General features: G+C 33.0%; 1 protein-coding gene and 1 long non-coding RNA gene across 2 annotated transcripts; both read right to left on the reverse strand.

Annotated features, from left to right (window-relative positions):
- Positions 1-3,144: 3,144 nt before the first annotated feature.
- LOC109213629 lies at positions 3,145-4,996 on the reverse strand. Its single transcript, XR_002066048.1, has 3 exons — positions 4,743-4,996; positions 3,666-3,764; positions 3,145-3,591 (listed from the first exon to the last, which is right to left on the reverse strand). It is a non-coding gene; the product is annotated as an uncharacterized LOC109213629 (long non-coding RNA).
- A 394-nt stretch (positions 4,997-5,390) lies between these two features.
- LOC109213628 lies at positions 5,391-8,012 on the reverse strand. The gene is made up of 3 exons (XM_019377441.1): positions 6,602-8,012; positions 5,632-5,675; positions 5,391-5,456 (listed from the first exon to the last, which is right to left on the reverse strand). The coding sequence occupies exons 1-3, from the start codon at positions 8,010-8,012 to the stop codon at positions 5,391-5,393; spliced, it is 1,521 nt and encodes a 506-aa protein (XP_019232986.1).
- Positions 8,013-18,825: the final 10,813 nt, after the last annotated feature.

Consider the following 18,825-nt stretch of genomic DNA (forward strand, 5'->3'; position numbering starts at 1 on the left):
TTTCTTTCTGTCTTTTCTTTTTCTCTATTTTCTTCTTATTTTTTCCTTTTTTCTTTTTTTCTTTTCATTTAACTTCGTTTTTTTATATTCTTTTTCTCTTCATAATCTAATTTCATTTACTGTTTTCACTATTTTTTATCATTCCTTTTTTATACAATAAGAAAAATAATTGATATAGTAAATATTTGTTCACCTTTTTTTAATATAACTAGTACAATATACCTTTTATTTTATTTTTCTTTCTCATTTTTTAAATTCAATTATTAAACTGAAATAATATCAGTTGTCACTTGATCTAATACACTGAATATCACATTGACTGCTGTTGAGCACCATAAATTACATAATCAGATTCTAAGAATCAACACGTGATTGCCATGCAAACCTTGATCTCCTTCCCTATAAATATCAATACACACTCTACCATTAGCAGTAATACAACGAGTTATAGAGTAAGAAAATATAATCTACGGCAATCAAATCTCCATATATACTAGTTAGAATAAAAAATAATAATAAAATATTAAAAAATAGAACAAAAGTATAAGTAGCGAAAAATACTTCTAGTACCATGTGATACCAATATGGTATATATGTATACCAACAGAGCATATAATTTCTCTAGAATATTGTTACAACTATCTGCGACTATACTACTCTACCAAAACATTAAAGGACGCAATAAAAGTATGAGAAAATTACATGCTCGTATTGCAAGTTAAATATTCGCAAAATAACTTGCTCATTTCACATACTAAGAGGGTATATAGTTGTATGAAGTCGTTCCAACAATTGCCTATAACTATAAAAACTATTAATACACATAATTTATGTCCATCGGCACACAAAAATTCCAGCATTATTGCAACTCATGTTGATATAAATAATTTCATAATAGAATTCACTTAAAATGCAGCTAAAACAACCAAAACAATGTTCAAACTACCATATGATACCAATATGGCAAATAACTATACCAACATGGTATACAGTTTTACTAGTTAATTTCCGGCAACTATATGATTATACTACTATTACATAACACACATGCATAAAGAGAAAAATAAAAAAATTAGTGTACCACATATTGATATAATAAGGTATTTCAAGATATTGTACTACATTATTATTATTAAAAGAAAATCAAATATTGTACCAATTAAATGCAGCTAATACAATCAAAAAACAATTCAACTACCATATGATACCAATATAGTATATAGCTATACTAATATGGTTATATAGTTGGAATGAATTGTATACTAAAATGGTATATTTGTATATTATTTGGGTATACAATACAAATTCGTCTTCTTCTCTGGTTCAAATAAAAAAAATAGTGTACCACATATTAATATAATAAGGTATTTCAAGATATTGTACTATATTATTATTATTATTAAAAAAAAATTAAATATTGTACCAATTAAATGCAGCTAATACAACCAAAAAATAATTCAACTAGCATATGATACCAATATAGTATATAGCTATACTAATAGGGTATATAGTTGGAATGAATTATATACTAAAATGGTATATTTGTATACTATTTGGGTATACAATACAAATTCGTCTTCTTCTCTGGTTCAACTAATTTCTTTGGCGTTCAACTCAATTTCAATCCAAGATTTAAAAATCTACTTTAAAATCTCCACCAAATTGACTCGGAATATAGCCACATCCTCAATTAACATTTCAAACATACTCAGTCAGAATCTGATCAAAATAACCACAAACTCAACAAATCCAATTTATGAGTTTCAAAGCTTCAAGGTCTTTAAATAGCAGATTAAAATTTTTGCAGAAGTCAGAAGTCTTGGAGATCAAATCATAGAATAAATAGAACGAAACACGTGCTGATTTAAGATTTGTCTGACGCGTATGTGTGTGCATGGTTGTGTCAGCTCTTACCAGAAACTCCTCACATGATTTAGGCTTGGAAACCAAGCAATAATAAGAGTTGACTCCACGAATTTTCCCAATTTGTAGTATCCAAAGAAGACTGTTAACTTGTCTTCTTTCACGATGAAGCAAACCCGCCCTTACTAAAATGAATTGCATTTTCAATTGCTCCCTCACGCTCCAGGTAAATTTACGGGTAATAAATTTAGATTGCCTAGGTAGGAAGTGTAATTAATTTCCAAATGGGCAAATCCGGGTAAATAGTTTGGGAGTAATAGGCATTTAGTGTTATTTCCTCTAAAAACTAGTTGGCGGTAGCCCGGGCAATGCCCGGGCCCAAGAACCTTATTCATTGGTCCGGTCTGAATTCAGGCACGGCCCGCCCGTCTCCTGCTAGGTCCAAATAAATGGCGGCCGGGCGAGGGTGCCGCTATGCCCCTTAATAAATCGAATGGTCCTTCTATTTAACATAAAGAACTCTTGTTTACAAAGAGTGAAGCAAAGTTTAACAAAACCTATACAGTCTGATTCAAAATGTTTGAAAACTAATTAATGAAACTAATAAAAAAATATACAATGTGGGTTTGTAAATCAAGATGTAGTTCTTCTTGTTGCTGCAATTCTATCAGTTGTATTAGGTCCCTAATAGTTTTCGCGTTCTTAGGAAGCAGAATGTTTTTTCCTTGCGGCCGAGACAATAAGCTTTTCTAAAAAATGCAGAAGTAAAAAATGTTGCATTAACACATGTGCGTAATACAAATTATCAAAATGAATAGTTATTGACTTGTCTTCTAAAGCCTCTGCAGCGTATAACATTCATAACCCCGAAAGACTAAAAGACAAGTGCAACACACAAAAGTGAATCTTATTTTTATAAGGTCAGGCATAAGCTCCTCAATTTCCTTATTAGAGACATATTGTAGCATTATCTTACCCATGTTTACAACTGCCAGTAAACACAAAGAAAATTTTATCATCTTTGGTATATATATATATTACAAGCAAGGAAAAAAACATCATCAGTAATTTGGATATACTACAAGCAAGAAAAAAATAAACGGTAGCTTACCAGTATATTATCTTCAAGCTAGTAATTAAGTTGTTTTGCATTCAATTGTTCAGAGTTAGTACACGGGACTTTAAGTAATAGAATGCCAATCAAAATTACTCAATTCAAAATCATCAGATTATTCTTTATCCGAGCAAACCAAGAAATTAAATCCAAAGACAATAATAGAAATCAATTAGAAAGTCTAATTCCTTAAAGAATTGTTCTCAAACACATAGTATACAACAAAGGCCCTTATTCTCAAGGAAATACACAAAAGTTGGGCTGGAGGAAGCGAAAATCCGGGGGGAGAAGATAACTAACCAATAACTACTTTGGCGAAGTACATAAACTGAACCGCAAGAGAAAAGAGCAGAAGAAACTAAGGAAAATTGAAGAGGAGTTGAGAAAGTCGTGAAAATTTGGAGAAAGAGTAGTAGTATGGACTGTTTGAGGAATCAAAAGCTGCAACTATACGAACAACACATCTCAGACTTAAAGCTTCTATGTCAAAGCAAGTATGTGATTCTAAAGGGGTTAAAACTTACTTGCATCAGTTACTGTGTCTTCCTTGAAAGATGAAATTACAACTTTGTAAAAGGAGTCAAAGTGGGAGAACATTTTCTCTTGGAAGGATCCTATAGTAGTGAGCACACAAGTTGTGAGATGGCAAAGTAGGAAAATCTCAAAGAAAATCTTATCAGAAACTTACATCTGGGAAAAGTGAAGGTCCTTCAAAGTTACTGTCAATATATCTAATTAGATCCATACTCTCTCCCTTAACTTCATTGTGGTGTTCCAATGATGGTACCTATGCAAGAGAAGAAACAAGTTCTCGGAGCTGTCTTGGAATGAAAAGGTGAGCACATGGATCAGCACAATAAAGTGACAGTGAAGTGTAATGCAATGAACAGATGCGTATATTGTCACCTAAACCTGTGAGTTAGCTACTGTCAGCTAAACAGGTGAAGTGTAATGCAATGAACAAGTGTGTAATATTCGGAAAGTACTATATGATATAGAATGAAACATGACAATTAAATAGTTTATCATTTTCTTATCAAGACATATAGCAAGAACTCCACTGTTAAAATAAATGCAAATACAACCAAATTTTGACTTGTCATATATTCCATCTAAAAGAGAAAAGTGAAGAAGAAAATAACCTGATATGTCAATGCTAAAGCACAATGAATCTGGAAGTTATTGATGTAGCTTAATGACTAATTCCTAAATGTAAACTATTAGCTTCAAGCTTCAAGCTTCAAGCTTCAAGCTATGGTGGTAATACATTTTTGGAAGCCAACTTTTCAATGTGATAAACCAGTGGTAAATAAATAAGTAGAACTACATGGTGTGGAGAGTTGTACATTTGTTGCAGAAATAGGACCTAAGTGAATAACCTAACCAAATCTAGATTGTGCCATAGAGAGATGGCCTGCACAATGAATAAAATGATGTCCTAGAAGACTTAAAAATTGAACCATAACTATTTGCTCCAAGAGTTGCACTGGTAAAGAGATGATTTAAATAAAAAAGAATACAGAAATTTGATCAATGTTAATATTTAACTTATTCTGTGGCAGGAAAAGATGTATGTATGTTCATGAGAGACATTAAGTGCAATATTTTCATCCCAGTTGAGAATATTTTCAGAAATATATTTTCCTGGAGTGTTTCCTTTAAGTTAATATTTATTTGAAATGCTTGAGAGAAACTTAAAGTGTGGGTTTTACAAGTTCAAATCTCCATTTCCACTCGGTCACTAAGATTATACAGTGAGATATACCTGCCAAATGTTTTTGTCCATCAGGTACGGGTTTTACAAGTTATCTAATGGCTTCCTTTTGAACGTTGCTAGCTTTCGGAGGAGTATTCATCAATGACTGAGATTCCATCTTCTCCGTGGCAGCTGCAACTTCTTTTTCTGCTTTCCTCTTAGCTTCGGGTGTTGCAATTTTCGCTTTTTTAACTGTTTCAGCTTCTAGCCTAGCCTACACCTGATGTAATAACACCTATCATTATCCACAAGAATAAAATTCAATAAAAAATAACCGCTTCAACTGTTTATAGAATCCTTAGAAATAAGCGCATGTTACTAATTCAGACAATTTCTTTGGCAGTAGTTATCAATATACCATCATATTAGAGTCAGCAAGTTTCGATGAATTGCGTCGTCTAATTCTCGTGATCAATCAAATAGATCTTTACATCTCTGCATGATGTATGGTATCTGTTCGTGCAACAGTAGTCTAAGGCACGTACAAAGCAATTGATCATCAATTGAATGAGAAGTAAAAATCAAATTGAAACAAATAGGGAAGGTGAAAACAATTTTACCAAAAGAATAACAGAAAGCAATTATTGACAAAACTAAAAGGACCAAAAACAGAGCATATCGAGTTCGTAGACATGTGAAACACTAATCCTGTTGTTTCTATTTTATGTTTGTAATTGTCCACTTCTCTTCTGCTCCTTTCACATTCTCCTCTTGCTGTTCCGGCTTCCAAAAAATTTCCAACAGAACACAGAAGGCAGTTTTTTATGTGAAGGAAAAAATAATATAAAATAATAGAATAACGTCTCATCATCAATGTTTATTGAGCCTTTTGTATTCGTATTCATAATTACAAGGTTTCAAGTATTAGATGCATCTATTCAAGAGGAAAATCATTTACCTGACAGCTGATGCTCTGTCCAAGCAATATTACAACTTCAGAATCTGTATGTAAGGATTCAAGATGGAGAGAAATCTCATAAGCATCTAAATGATAATAACTTAACTTTAAAAGCGTTGAGGATCAAATATTTGCAGAATATTGATTAGTTGTAGGTCAAATCTCAAACAAATGACTGCTCATAGTATAACTGTCAATTCACAAGAGGGACGCTTCGATGATTTCATCATATACTATATTTTGTGTTGTACGATCGTCGTTGCTATCAGGTAATGGCGGTCGGATCAACATTTTCACTACACCTGAGTTTTTTGCTCGCGATAAAGCAACATAAAGCTGACCATGTGAAAAAATAGGATCTCGTAAATAAATTCCAACAAAATCTAATGTCTGACCTTGAGCTTTATTAATAGTCATATCAAAACATAATCTAATCGGAAATTGTGTTCTTTTGAAAGGAATAAGTAGTTTTTAATCTTGTGAAGACAACAATGGTATTCTCGGAATAAATACGTGCGTGTTTTTTGAATCACCACTTGCAATTTTTGCGCTTATCACATGTCTCTCAAAATTACAGCATATAAGTCGTGTTCCATTACATAAACCTTCGCAGGGGTTTAAATTTCGTAGCAAAATAATGGGACAATTTATTTTCACGGTTAATCTATATGGAGGTAAGCCAGCTGGGTGTAAAGTATGCAAAAAATCTTCATATTGACTTTGATCAGTTGTTTCAATAGTTTTATCAAACGCTACATATGTTCTAGATACACCCGAAAATTGGGTTGTGAGCATATCATTTATTTCGTCAACAAAATCATTTTTTGTTGTTAAAATAACACGAGAATTTGTCGAAGACATATCACAAGTAGATGTATACAAATCTGGATAGGTAATTCTAAATAACAGATTCAATGATTCTTTTCACTTATAAAAGGAACAATGAAACAATCAAGAATTTCAATCTTACCTTGAGAATTTAGTTTTTCTTTTTCGCTCCCTATTCGCATCAAATAGTCGTAGAAAGCAGGATCTGTTCTTGCTCGCATGTTTACTGATAATCGCAATTTTTCAAGTTGGTTCCAAATTTCAAAACACAATAAACTTTCTCGTATGAAATCTTCCTTTTTGCCACTCCGAACAACTGGAAGAGTTTGTCTAAAATCACCACCAAAGACGACAACTTTTCCACCAAAGAGTGTCTTTGTATCCATTAGATCTTTCATTAGTAAATCAAAAGCTTCTATCAGCTGTTTTTTGGCCATAGACACTTCGTCCCACATGATTAGTTTGGCATCTCGTATCAATGATGCAAGTGAACTTTGCTTACTGATATTACATGAGATATTTTCATCAATATCAATCGGAAATTTAAAACGGGAGTGAGCAGTTTGTCCTCCTGGAAGAATTGAAGTTGCGACACCAGATGTTGCTGTTGCTAGAGCTACGAATCCTTTTGAACGTACAGTAGCCAATAATGCGCGATACAAAAATATTTTACCAGTTCCTCCGGGACCATTAATAAAAAAAGCTCCACACTTATTCTTAAATATTCTATCAAGGATTGTATCATATGCTTTTCGCTGATCATCGTTCAATTTTGTTTCTAGTAACAAATCCTCTTCTCTAACAATTATATTTCTTTCAAAATGAGAATCTTGAGCCTCCCTAGCAGCAGAAGAAACTAAAATTATTTCTGGTGTGAGTGTAAATTCATTTATGTCACGACCCATTGAATGCAGAATATCATTAATATGGTTTAAGGCCATATGACGAATCTGTTTTGGATTTAAGTTTGGCAAAATCTTGAAGTCTTCGCACATAGAATCTTCAAATTGATTCCAAAGTTCTTTTGGGTTAGCAGGATTATAATATACAAGAAGTGTGGTAATTAAACGTCTCAAACTATAAGGCATCTGATATCTTACCGCTTCTGACATACAATCAACTAAGTTATTGTCACATTGTAATAAGCCTCGCTTTTCTGCTGCTTCTCTAAATGTACTGCAACATACTCCATTTACGGTTAGCAAATGTTGGTATGATTTTGGTCCTCTAATGTTCATTAATAACAATCTAAGATAGTACCTTTCTCTTTCTATTGGATGACATGTGACTATACGTCCAATAACAGCACCTTGCTTTCGACATGTCCACATTCTATATTGTTTGGACCATACAAAGTATTCTGGAAATTCCTTGTAGAGTAAATTTAACTTCTGTGCATCCTTATTTTCTCTATTCATCACAAAGAACTCTGTCAACATGGTTTTTCTGATCATGGGGTTATTCACAATTGAATTTATCGTCTGTGTGCTTTTAAAAGAGATAAATTGTTGTCCATCAAGATGTAACTGAAGATGGTAAACAGATGGAGTCATTTCGCTAATGGGAAAATCAAATAAACGCCAAGTTGCCTCCGGTGGAGAAACCCATCTAGCAGATTGATATTATTTGATCTCATCTATTTCAATATTTGGATCATCAGCATGGACGAAAAAGGCAATTTTATCATGTCCCTTACAAATATATTTATAAAGGTATTTAACAACTTTAATATCAGAACAAACCTCGACATTAATATGGTAGTTAAATTTGGTCAGTAGATATGGATTATAAGGAACGACCCATGAATTGTCAAGAAATTGACTTCTAATTTTTGCAAATTTACCGTTATTTCGCCTTCTATAAATTGGGTATCCATTTTTCCCCTTATATGTATGATCAGCAAATTCTTTTGGATATTTGAACTTACAATATTCTCTGTTCTTCATACAAGGACATTTAGGATTTAAGCTACCACAAGGTCCATGCATCATATGATTAGTAACAAGTGAATACAGGTAGTCATTCTTATCATATTCGGGCAGTTCAGCACAAACAAATTTATCATAAGCTTCCGGAGTTAACAATTTATATTCGTTATTGAGTATGATAAGAAAATGAGCATGTGGAAGACCGCGCTTTTGAATTTCAATAGTGTACACAAAAGCAGCAACTTTTCCAAATATATTTCTCTTCGGTATATCTCTTTTCATCTCCTCTACCTTAGCTCTAAACACTCGAATAATTAAATCGGGTCTATTTTGTACCTCATCTGTTACCAATAAATGTTCTTCTATTTCTGGCCATGATGGATTACATGTCATTGTTAAAAATCTATCAGGTTTCCCAAAATTTTGCACCAACGCAATAACGTCCATATATCGTTGGCGCATATCTCTAGGACCTCCTATAAAACTTGCAGTAAAAAAACTTTGTCTGCCTATGTTGCATGCCTCTCGCTCACCATGTCTTAGAACATCAAGAATCCCCGCTAACGCATCAATTCGAAATAAATCTTGATTAAATGAATAGAAATCTAACCTTTGAGTCTCAAGCTTGATGAATTCGTCAACTGAGTATTGTTGGAATACTCTTCCAGCATGTAAAACTCCATTTTCTTCGCCATCCCTCATTTGGAGCTTGTAACAATAATATTCACGGCATGACACAGTATTTCTTTTTCGTTTCTTTTTTTCCAGAAGTTCTGCTTCCATGTCAAGTAGCATGTCAATTGAACACATGTTTTATATACTTGGTAGCTGTTCATTTTCACAATAAGTTCTGTGGCTAATAGTATTATCCGTTCGAATAATCTTTTTAATACCACAGTGCCATCCGTTTTGTCCATAAGGAAATAGCAATGGATACTGCAATGGATCATAACAACCATAGTAATAATTTACCAATTGGCTTTTATTACTATGTGTATAAATTCGAATATGTGGTAGAGAAATATTAGAACTACTTCCATCTTCTATCCATATTGCTGCTATTTCAGATGATGTTGGTAAGTTATATGTTCTTTGATCTAAACCAGAGTCAGACTTAAGTGCAATGTAGAAGTTTGATAATTCTGGGATATCTGTTAAAGATTTCAAAAAGATAGAGTATGGATTAACTTTTAATGTGTCCATCAAAGTCCTGATAACTGATTCGTTAAGCTTGTCAGAGAATGCCATCAGATTTGCTAGTTCATTATCAGTATCATAGAAATACAATTGTAGATTTTTGGCTGGTTGACTCGAAGGCAGGAGGTCATTTATAAAATGACACATTTTCCCTTGAACTCTAAACGTATAAATACCACAATTTCTTCTTGCTAAATCTCTGTCATAATTCACTCCAAGAGAAGTAAATGCAAATATATTATTATACAATCTAACATAAGTGCGAAAATATTTGGACTCCTCAGAGTTTCCTAAATAAAGATTTAGGAGTTGAGCAGGTAGTCCATAGTGAATCAATTTCACTGATCCATTATCACAGCAAAATCCCGGTGATTCATATTGAAATCTTTTGGCTCTACAAAATTTATAATTCGGTACAATTTTCAGTCTATAAGGGCTATTGGGCAAGTCAATAGTGTTCCACTGACCCAATTTTTTAGATCTACGACCTGCGTTTTTTTGGGTCAACCAAAGGGAAAAAATATCAACCGCGAAAAATAAATGATGGAAATGACTTTAAAGCTATAAGAAATCAAACCTTTAGTTGCAGTGTTATGCATAGTAATACCATTCTGTTCAGCGCATGTTCCCGATGTGGATCCTAAGATATAAGGAATTAAGCATATAAGTCAGGCTGTTTAAATATTCTACAAATTTGAAAACCATACTTCCACACTTACCAACTTCAAATGTACAGGAGCTATCACGTACATCTTTGACATTATTAGAAACAGGGGAATCCTGAACTGTGGAGATATATTCTAAGACAAAAAAGGGTGTTATGAATGTATTAAATATGTAAATATTTAATGTCTCATAGTTCAATTCAGGATAACAAAATCTTAGTTGACAAACTTGTTCACAAAATAGAAGATGAGCCTCCTCTTACAGCAACTGTTTGTTCAGCAAACTTTCCATTAAACTGATAAAAAGTTGATACTTCAGTGGAACTACTGATTGGATTTTGTGTTCTAGAACGAAGATATGTCGATCGTCGCTGCAATAAGTTCAGTTCTCTTCTGTCATCTGATGTCGCCCTATATATTTCACGACGTCTTTGTTTTATTTTGGTACCACTTTCTTCGGAGCATTGGCGTTTTCCTTTTTCTTGCCAGCATATTGAATCCACATTTTTACTCGTCCTAGACATCTTGGTAATTTCATCTGTGAAAGTTTCACATAAATCAAACCAAAACTTACAAATAAAATGTACACAAAAGTAAGCAGATTGAAATAAGAAGTAGAATCTTTTGACAGAAGTTGAGGTCTCAATGTGTTGAAAGGTACATCAAATCAAGTAGAAAGCTCTACATGGACCTTCTATATCCAATCAAGAGAATGTTCGATGTCGCCGTAGAAGTATCTTTTTTCTGGGAACCTGGCCAACCAGAAATTAATATGTTCACGATATAAGCGAAGAAAATTTTGGTTAACTTACTGGATAAAAAATATCCTATTTAGACGTGTATAAAAGTTAACTATTCCACAGTTGATGAATGTAACTTCAATTACTCATTTCAATCACAAAGATATTTTTCTCTTGACTATCTACCTAGCTATATGTTCACGATATAAGCGAAGAAAATTTTGGTTAACTTACTGGATAAAAAATATCCTATTTAGACGTGTATAAAAGTTAACTATTCCACAGTTGATGAATGTAACTTCAATTACTCATTTCAATCACAAAGATATTTTTCTCTTGACTATCTACCTAGCTACATATATTACTATATCACTCTATTTACGATGCTGTTCTATCCCAAAAAATATGAAAGAGTAGATATATCAACCCAAGGTAACCAAAAAATTGATCCCAAATGCAGCGGACAACATGATTTTGAGAAGTAATGAATTTCACAGTTAATACATTAGATAGCAGCAACAAAAATTTGGTCCTCCTCTTTTCATCATATCAAAGCAGCAGCACAGTATCTGCTAATATAGCTACTAAGCATGCTAAAGATAGATTAAGTATTCTATTTTAACGAAGTAATTACCTTGCAACTGTAGGGATATAATTAAAGACAGCTATATATTGTTAACAACATTTTACTTCTTCATGTAAAGCTAAAATTGCAACAGCAGAAAATAATTTTAAATGCAAAGCCACAATTGGAAATAAAAGTTGAAAGATGATCTCAGGTGTTATATCCCCATGTTGTGCTTCTATAAAGACTGAATTTTTGCTTCGATACCACAATGGAGAAGGAACAAAGAGAAATTGTAAAAACACAAAACCAAAGGTTGGATTTTTTCTTCCCAATTTTATGTTTGTTTTAGGGTCCAAAGACTGAAAATTTAGCTCCGACAAACAAAATATATAATTTACCTGGATCTCGGAGGAAACAATAGAAACCCAACAATAGTTGAGAATATTAGAGGGTAAATGGATCTAGGGTTAAACCAGAGGAAAAGAGAAGAGCTTTTCAAACCAATAAGCACTGCAAACGTCGATTGTGTTACTGGAGAACTTTTGGTGATAGATTATATGCATAAAGCAGAAGGAATTTTGGTGAGAGGTGGTGAGGAAAGTAGTAGGAAGAAGGTAGCTAATTCGAAAGGAAAAGTGACCCAAAAACGTAAAGGATAAACACAAATTTTCAGATAGATACCAAAGTACCTCCAACTGTCAAAGGGAAAAGTCCACGTCCTCTGCTATTAATGCACTGAGTCAGCATCAGAGGCAAAGCCTGCAACTTTAAGAGTAATAAGTAGAGCAATAAGATCAATATAGAACTTTAAACCACAGGAGCAATGTAGTTTCACGGGGCAACCTGTATCTTGGGCCTTCAAAAAGCCTCAAAGTTGCACTTATTCACTAAAAAATATGTAATGGCTATTGATGTAATAAGTTACAAAAGCGGGGGCAACAAATATTTTGATTAAACATGGCCTAACAATTGGGCCTTGAAAATGTGTCAAAAGTTCCATTTATTTATAAAATTGTACGATGGCATTCAACGTAATTATATAGAAAAACAGTGGCAAATATATTATAGCTAAAGCAGGCATGTCAATGAAGTGCTGCCTGCATCACCTGTTTCACTCGCACTTCTTATATAGTAGAATAAACAATAATATTTTAATTTATTTCTAATATGTAAGAATGGAGATGCAAGGTGGCAACGAAAAAGGGAGGGGGGTTGCCGTTACAAAGGGGTGAATTTTGGAAAGTTTTACTATAATGATGTAATGATGAGAGGGAAAGGATGTCAATATTATTAGGATAAAACTGAATCTGTTATAAATAGAATTTTATTTATGGTGAATGTCTATATTTAGAGAGATTCTAGGGTTTATTACTTGGTGGCTAAGTCACCATCTCCCTATAAATAGAGGGTTCTATTCCATTGTAATTCATCCCAAATCAATAAGAATTCTCTCTCTCTACTTTTCTCTACAATACTATTCTTCTTCTTTTATTGTTTCATAACACGTTATCAGCACGGGACTCTAACCAATTGAGTAGAAGTTTTGGGATTGAGCATAATGATTGTCAATTATTCCATGAACTTCATTCATGATTAAATTCTGGATTTAAGGTAAGTATTTTACCGTATTTTTCTCTTTTATTCTATACTTTGATTTTAAATACAAGCAAAGACAACAAAATTTGATTATAACTCTAATGGAGTTTGTATGAAATTATAACCACCTGAAGTGGTAAAAGTTTCTATGACTTGCCATGATCAAATTCATGTATGATTATGGGCACAAAAAGTGGAAACCCGTCCCATTGAATTTGCTCCATTCTCATTCCCTTAAGAGAATGTGATAGCAGTATGTGATAAGTCTGAAAGAAGACAAAATTATCACTATAAATGTATCAATGGATGTGGACGTGGCAATAGACGAAATTATAATCGTCATCATTTGTGGTAATGAGAACAATAAGGATTCTCGAAATAATCTTTCACTTTGTGAATGTAATATTTGTCATTGATTTGACATGAGATTTTATAAAGCACATATAGATGATTATGGTCCATTCATGATGTGAATGTGACAACATCTGATTTATAAATACATATTCATTCTTGGAAGAATATGAACGTGCTAGTGGTAGTGAATATACCACACTCACCTCTAGAAGGAGGTTTGAGATGATATAAGAAAATAATGTCATTATTATGGCATGAATGGTCATTGGTCACGTACCTATTGTACGCCAAAATATTTTGGCATTGTGATTATTAAAGTAACATGGTAATGCAAGAAATATATCTTGCATATAATTTTGACCATAACCATAATGGTATAACTTTCTCTTTAAAAGAGATATCACCACATGGATGTTGATGAATCTGTGGTAGTACAAATTAATTGAGAGCTCTGGAAGAGCCAATTATTACTATTTTGGAGAAACACAATTAATTACCAATAAGGTATTGTGTTGTAGTAAGTCTCAAAGAAACTTATTCAGTTTCAAAGTATACGCGAAAGCGGTTGATTATATTGAGACTATAAATAAAGGAAAGATTTAATATCTTCTATTACTACAACTTGTAGCGGGATAATATGTATGTGAAAAGCTACCCGCTTTATTCTCCAATTTGTATTACATAAACAAAAGATGAAGTGGATATTTATTGATATAAAAACCCATATCATAATAAACTTGGAGTTTATTCATAATTGCACACATCATGGTGTAAACATGAAGTTTATCAATATTGATAATTTATCCAGTTGGCATAATTGGTTTAGCCATGTTAATTCAAGTATGATGTGCAAAAATAAAAGAGAATTCACATGGGTAAATATTAAAGAACTAGAAAGTTCTTTACGAATTCTCTTACATTGCTTGTTCTCATTAATTAATAGACCAATTAAAATTGGGATTGAATCCCATGAATGCTGGAAATATCAAAGGTGAATATGGGCCCATTCACCTGTCATTTATACCACATAAGATGCATCTATGAGATGGTTGCATGTGCGATTATTATTAACCCGCAACATGGTGTTTGCGAGGTAACTTGCTCAATAATTTGATTTAGAGCATAATTTCCAGATTTTCTATTCAAGAGGTTCATCTTGATAAGTTGGTTTACATCACAGTTGGTTTAGCAAAATGATTTATTGAGTGCCTCCACTTAATAGCTAAACAATTGCTTATGAGAACAAAGTTATCTATATCAGTTTGATATACGTTATATATGAAAGTATATTATTTTCTTCCCTCACAAGTGGTTCAGGGTCAGGAACCAAATAGTTCCATCTTATTATTATTGATGTGCGGTGTATATTTTGATTAACACCATAACGCACGAAGGTGGATTCTCAAAGTTGAGGTAACAAGTTAGTTTTTCTAACATGAGGGAGAGACATGATAAACAGTTGAGAAAAAGTTACATGGAATGAATTATTATTTATACATCTCGATCCTCGAATAAGATAATATGAACTTGAAGTTCATAAAAGATAATTCATCTGCAATATATTGCAATGCATGTGTCACGACCCCAAACCCGGTCGTGACAAGTTGGTATCAGAGCCTAGGTTACTAGGCCTCATGAGTCATGAGCCGGTTTAGTAGAGTCTCGTGGAACGACATGCTTTCCATTCTTTATTTTAAAAGTACAGTACATGGCAAAAGCATGCATAAGAAATCTTATAGAAAATCTGATTGAAGAATTTTGTCAAACACCTAGCGAACAAAATTTATTAACATGTTACACTTTCTCTGCACGAATCCCCTCGCTACTCAGAGGAAAACACAAATACCTAGCATATAATCAAGGACTGAAAAAAATCAATACAAGAAGCACAGATGGATAAATCCTACACTTATATAACAAAAAGCAGATGCATTCTCACCCTTAAAATGGAGGAGAAAGTAAAAACTCTGTAGACGACTTACGAAGAAAATAAAGTAGAGGATAAATGGCAGCATAAGTAAATAAAGCAAATAAGGCACCAATTGTGATTAGTAACTGAAAAAGGCACAGAGAAACACAAGAAAATAATTTGAGTAAATTTTCAGGAATATCAGGTAAGATCAGATATGTAATTTCTATTGATATTTCTTTCAATACCTTGGAAGTAATTTCTATTGATATGTCTTTCAATACCTTGGATGAAATTCACAGGTGGATCTCAGTAACTTGGAGGAATACATTTATTTGGTAGTTGATGCTACTGTCATGTCTGGAATCAGGCCGCAAACGGAAGCTTCTAGATCTGGTTTCAATCAGTGTTACTGTTGTCGTAACCCTTTATACCTTGAGGATTTTTTCTGAGCTTTTAGATCCTCTCGCTTACAGCTTCTGAAGACCCAGTAGGAAATAAGGATGGAGAGGAGTGAGAACAGAGGTATCGGAGAAGGTGTTCACAGATGGAGCGTTTCAAAAATCAAACGGTGACCACGTGTTGTCAAAGTTGGGCTCTACGTGTTGAGCTGTAGTACCAAGTTACAATCTTATCCTTGGGCCAGGCAGACATGTTGACCATGAGCTGCCTGGTTATCCTCATTTATAGTATAGGAACAGATAGAATATGGGCTTCACCTAAGAAAAAGCCCAACATCTGCTGTCAGTTAACATAAGGAGAATGATAGAAATAAGACTGGTAAAACTATTGAATTTTTGAAGAGAAATTTTCATAAAGCACTATCTTTTAGTGGTAATTAGCTATCTATAGATACCATTTGCTATATTACGGATTGTAGATGCCTTTTCTGTTGTTATAAGATGTATTTAAGCTACTGTATTCATGAATACAGTAGGAAAAATAGGCAGTAGTAAAAATAGGCGTGAATCAAGGAAGTCCAGCTAATCAGTTGTTGTATTCGAGTGTATTCGACTGTATTCATAGCGTGAAACATGGGATTACAGCTGGACAGATTATTGTATTCGACTGTATTCACGGCGTGAAACATGGGATTACACTGTTTTTAAACGGAAAGTGAATCAATTAATATAATAGACTCCTAATATAACTCAACAAACTCAATTATAACACACAAAATTTATATTTCCAGTTATAAAAAAGATTCTCAACCGAAAAATACCCCAAAAATATAGCAATCTTCAGAGAAATTATATAATACATCTGAATACATAAATTATATTAATTAAAAAAAACATATGAATACATTCATGGCATATAGCGAGACAATGAATACAATGAAATACATAGAATACAGCGGGATACATTGAAATACAATGGAAAAAAAAGACAGTGAATACAATAAAATACATGGAATACAACGAGATACATTGAATTACAATGAAAAAAAAGACAATGAATACAATAAAATACATGAAAATACAGCGTGATACGTTGAAAAAATATTGAAATATATTAACAGAAAATCAAGTTGCTCAGCCCCAAACTCCGCCGTCTTTGTTCAAGAACAAACCCTAATTTCTGGCGAATCCGCCGTCGAGCAAAAACCCTGAATCTCACTGTTCCCACGCCGCCGTCGATCGGATGCTTCATCTCCTTTGGATTCAATTTCGGTTGCAGAAATTACTAACACTGCTTGGTCCATTCTTAATAATCCGGTTCTCTACTTCTAAACCGACGATGAGTAAACCGGTAGATATCGTCGCAACTGCTACGCCTCAGTCGCAGCAGCCACCATTGGCCACCCAAGTCCAAGCACAAACAGTAAACGATTCGCTGCAGAATGACTCAATTGCCAATCTCCGCCAAATCTCCAGTGCCCTTTTGGCGGTCCATCGCTGCCTCACTGAGAGAGAAAGAAATTCGTGCCCTTTTGAGATTGAGCATCGTGTGGGGGAAGAGAATGGCATGTATCAAAGTAGAGAGAGAAAGAAAATAGTGTAACTGAATAGCAAATTAGTGGCTTAGGGGTAGGAGGTAACCAAAATTAGATATTTTGCTATAAACATTAAAAGGTATCTATAGAATATAATTTTTTTCAAACGGTATTTATTTAAAATAAATAAGGTGTTAAGCTTTGCTATAGGAGGTAAAAATTTCTTTTTTGAAACCGGCGATAAAAATTTAGAAAAAAATCCAATGTCAGAATTCTAAAGTTTGTTCACCCAGACTTTTCTCGATTGTCAGAATTTTAAACCACACAGCAGTTACGGTGATTGTAGGATGTTGCCGCAAATAATGAATTCATCAGGACTTTTCAACATTGTGGTTGGAAATTCTAGTGATCCTCTAAATTTCTGGTGCTTCAAAATTCTGGCGGGTATTCACAATTCTATCGAGCTTATTTTAAAATTCTGACGCGAGGATATTTTCTTTAAAAGAAATTAACAAGGTCAAAATATAAACAATAGTTTTAAAAAGATTCAATGAGCGAAATTTTTAGGTAAATATATCCAAAACCTGAAACTCCTTGGCCAGATTGCGTAATATTTGGAATTTATATCCAGAGCTTAAAGCACTGAGCGCTGCAACCCTATCATTTAGGTAGGGGTGCACATATATTGGCTTGGTTCGAATTTTTTAATTACCAAACCAAATTAATGGTATTGGATTTTTAAATCTATAAACCAAACCAAACCAACAAAGTCGGATTTTTGAATCTCGATTTTTCTTGGGTTTTTCGATTTTTTTTGGGTTTTCGGGTTTGTTCTGGTAAAGTCTTCATTGCACAAAATATGTAACTTGTGCTCGAAATATTTATTTAGCCCTAGTAAGATACAATTATATAACGTATTTTTCAAAAAATAACACAATAATATGAGATAAGTCATAGCATTAACTAAGATATTCCATAACAAAGATAATAAAATTGTATAAAGCAAATATTGCTATTTAGTAAACCATAATGAAAATAAACATAATTTAAAAAATACTTTATAGGTCGTGCTAAAATAAGTATAACTAATAAGTACTATTAATTACATAAATAAGCACTAAAGAAAAAGATAAACTAAGTTATGCATTTTCATTATAAACTAATGTAAAACTAAAGATAGCTATCAAACAATATTGTCATTCTTAGTGTTGAATTAAATTTCTTTTGTTAACATTAATATTGATTTGAACTTTGTTTGAGTTACTACATTTATGGGCTATAAATTTCATTTACCATTCAAGAATGTTAAGTCCAAACTTGAAATAATATGTTAAAAGATAAAACTGTGAAAAAGTTTAAGAAATATTAATAAACTATATTACAATAAATATTTATATGTATAAAATATTTTTAAAAATTTGTATAAATATACTACCGGGTTGGTTTGGTTTCGGTTCGACTTTTTTTTGTTAA

Source organism: Nicotiana attenuata, unplaced genomic scaffold, assembly GCF_001879085.1.
Source record: "Nicotiana attenuata strain UT unplaced genomic scaffold, NIATTr2, whole genome shotgun sequence".
Taxonomy (NCBI): Eukaryota; Viridiplantae; Streptophyta; class Magnoliopsida; order Solanales; family Solanaceae; genus Nicotiana; species Nicotiana attenuata.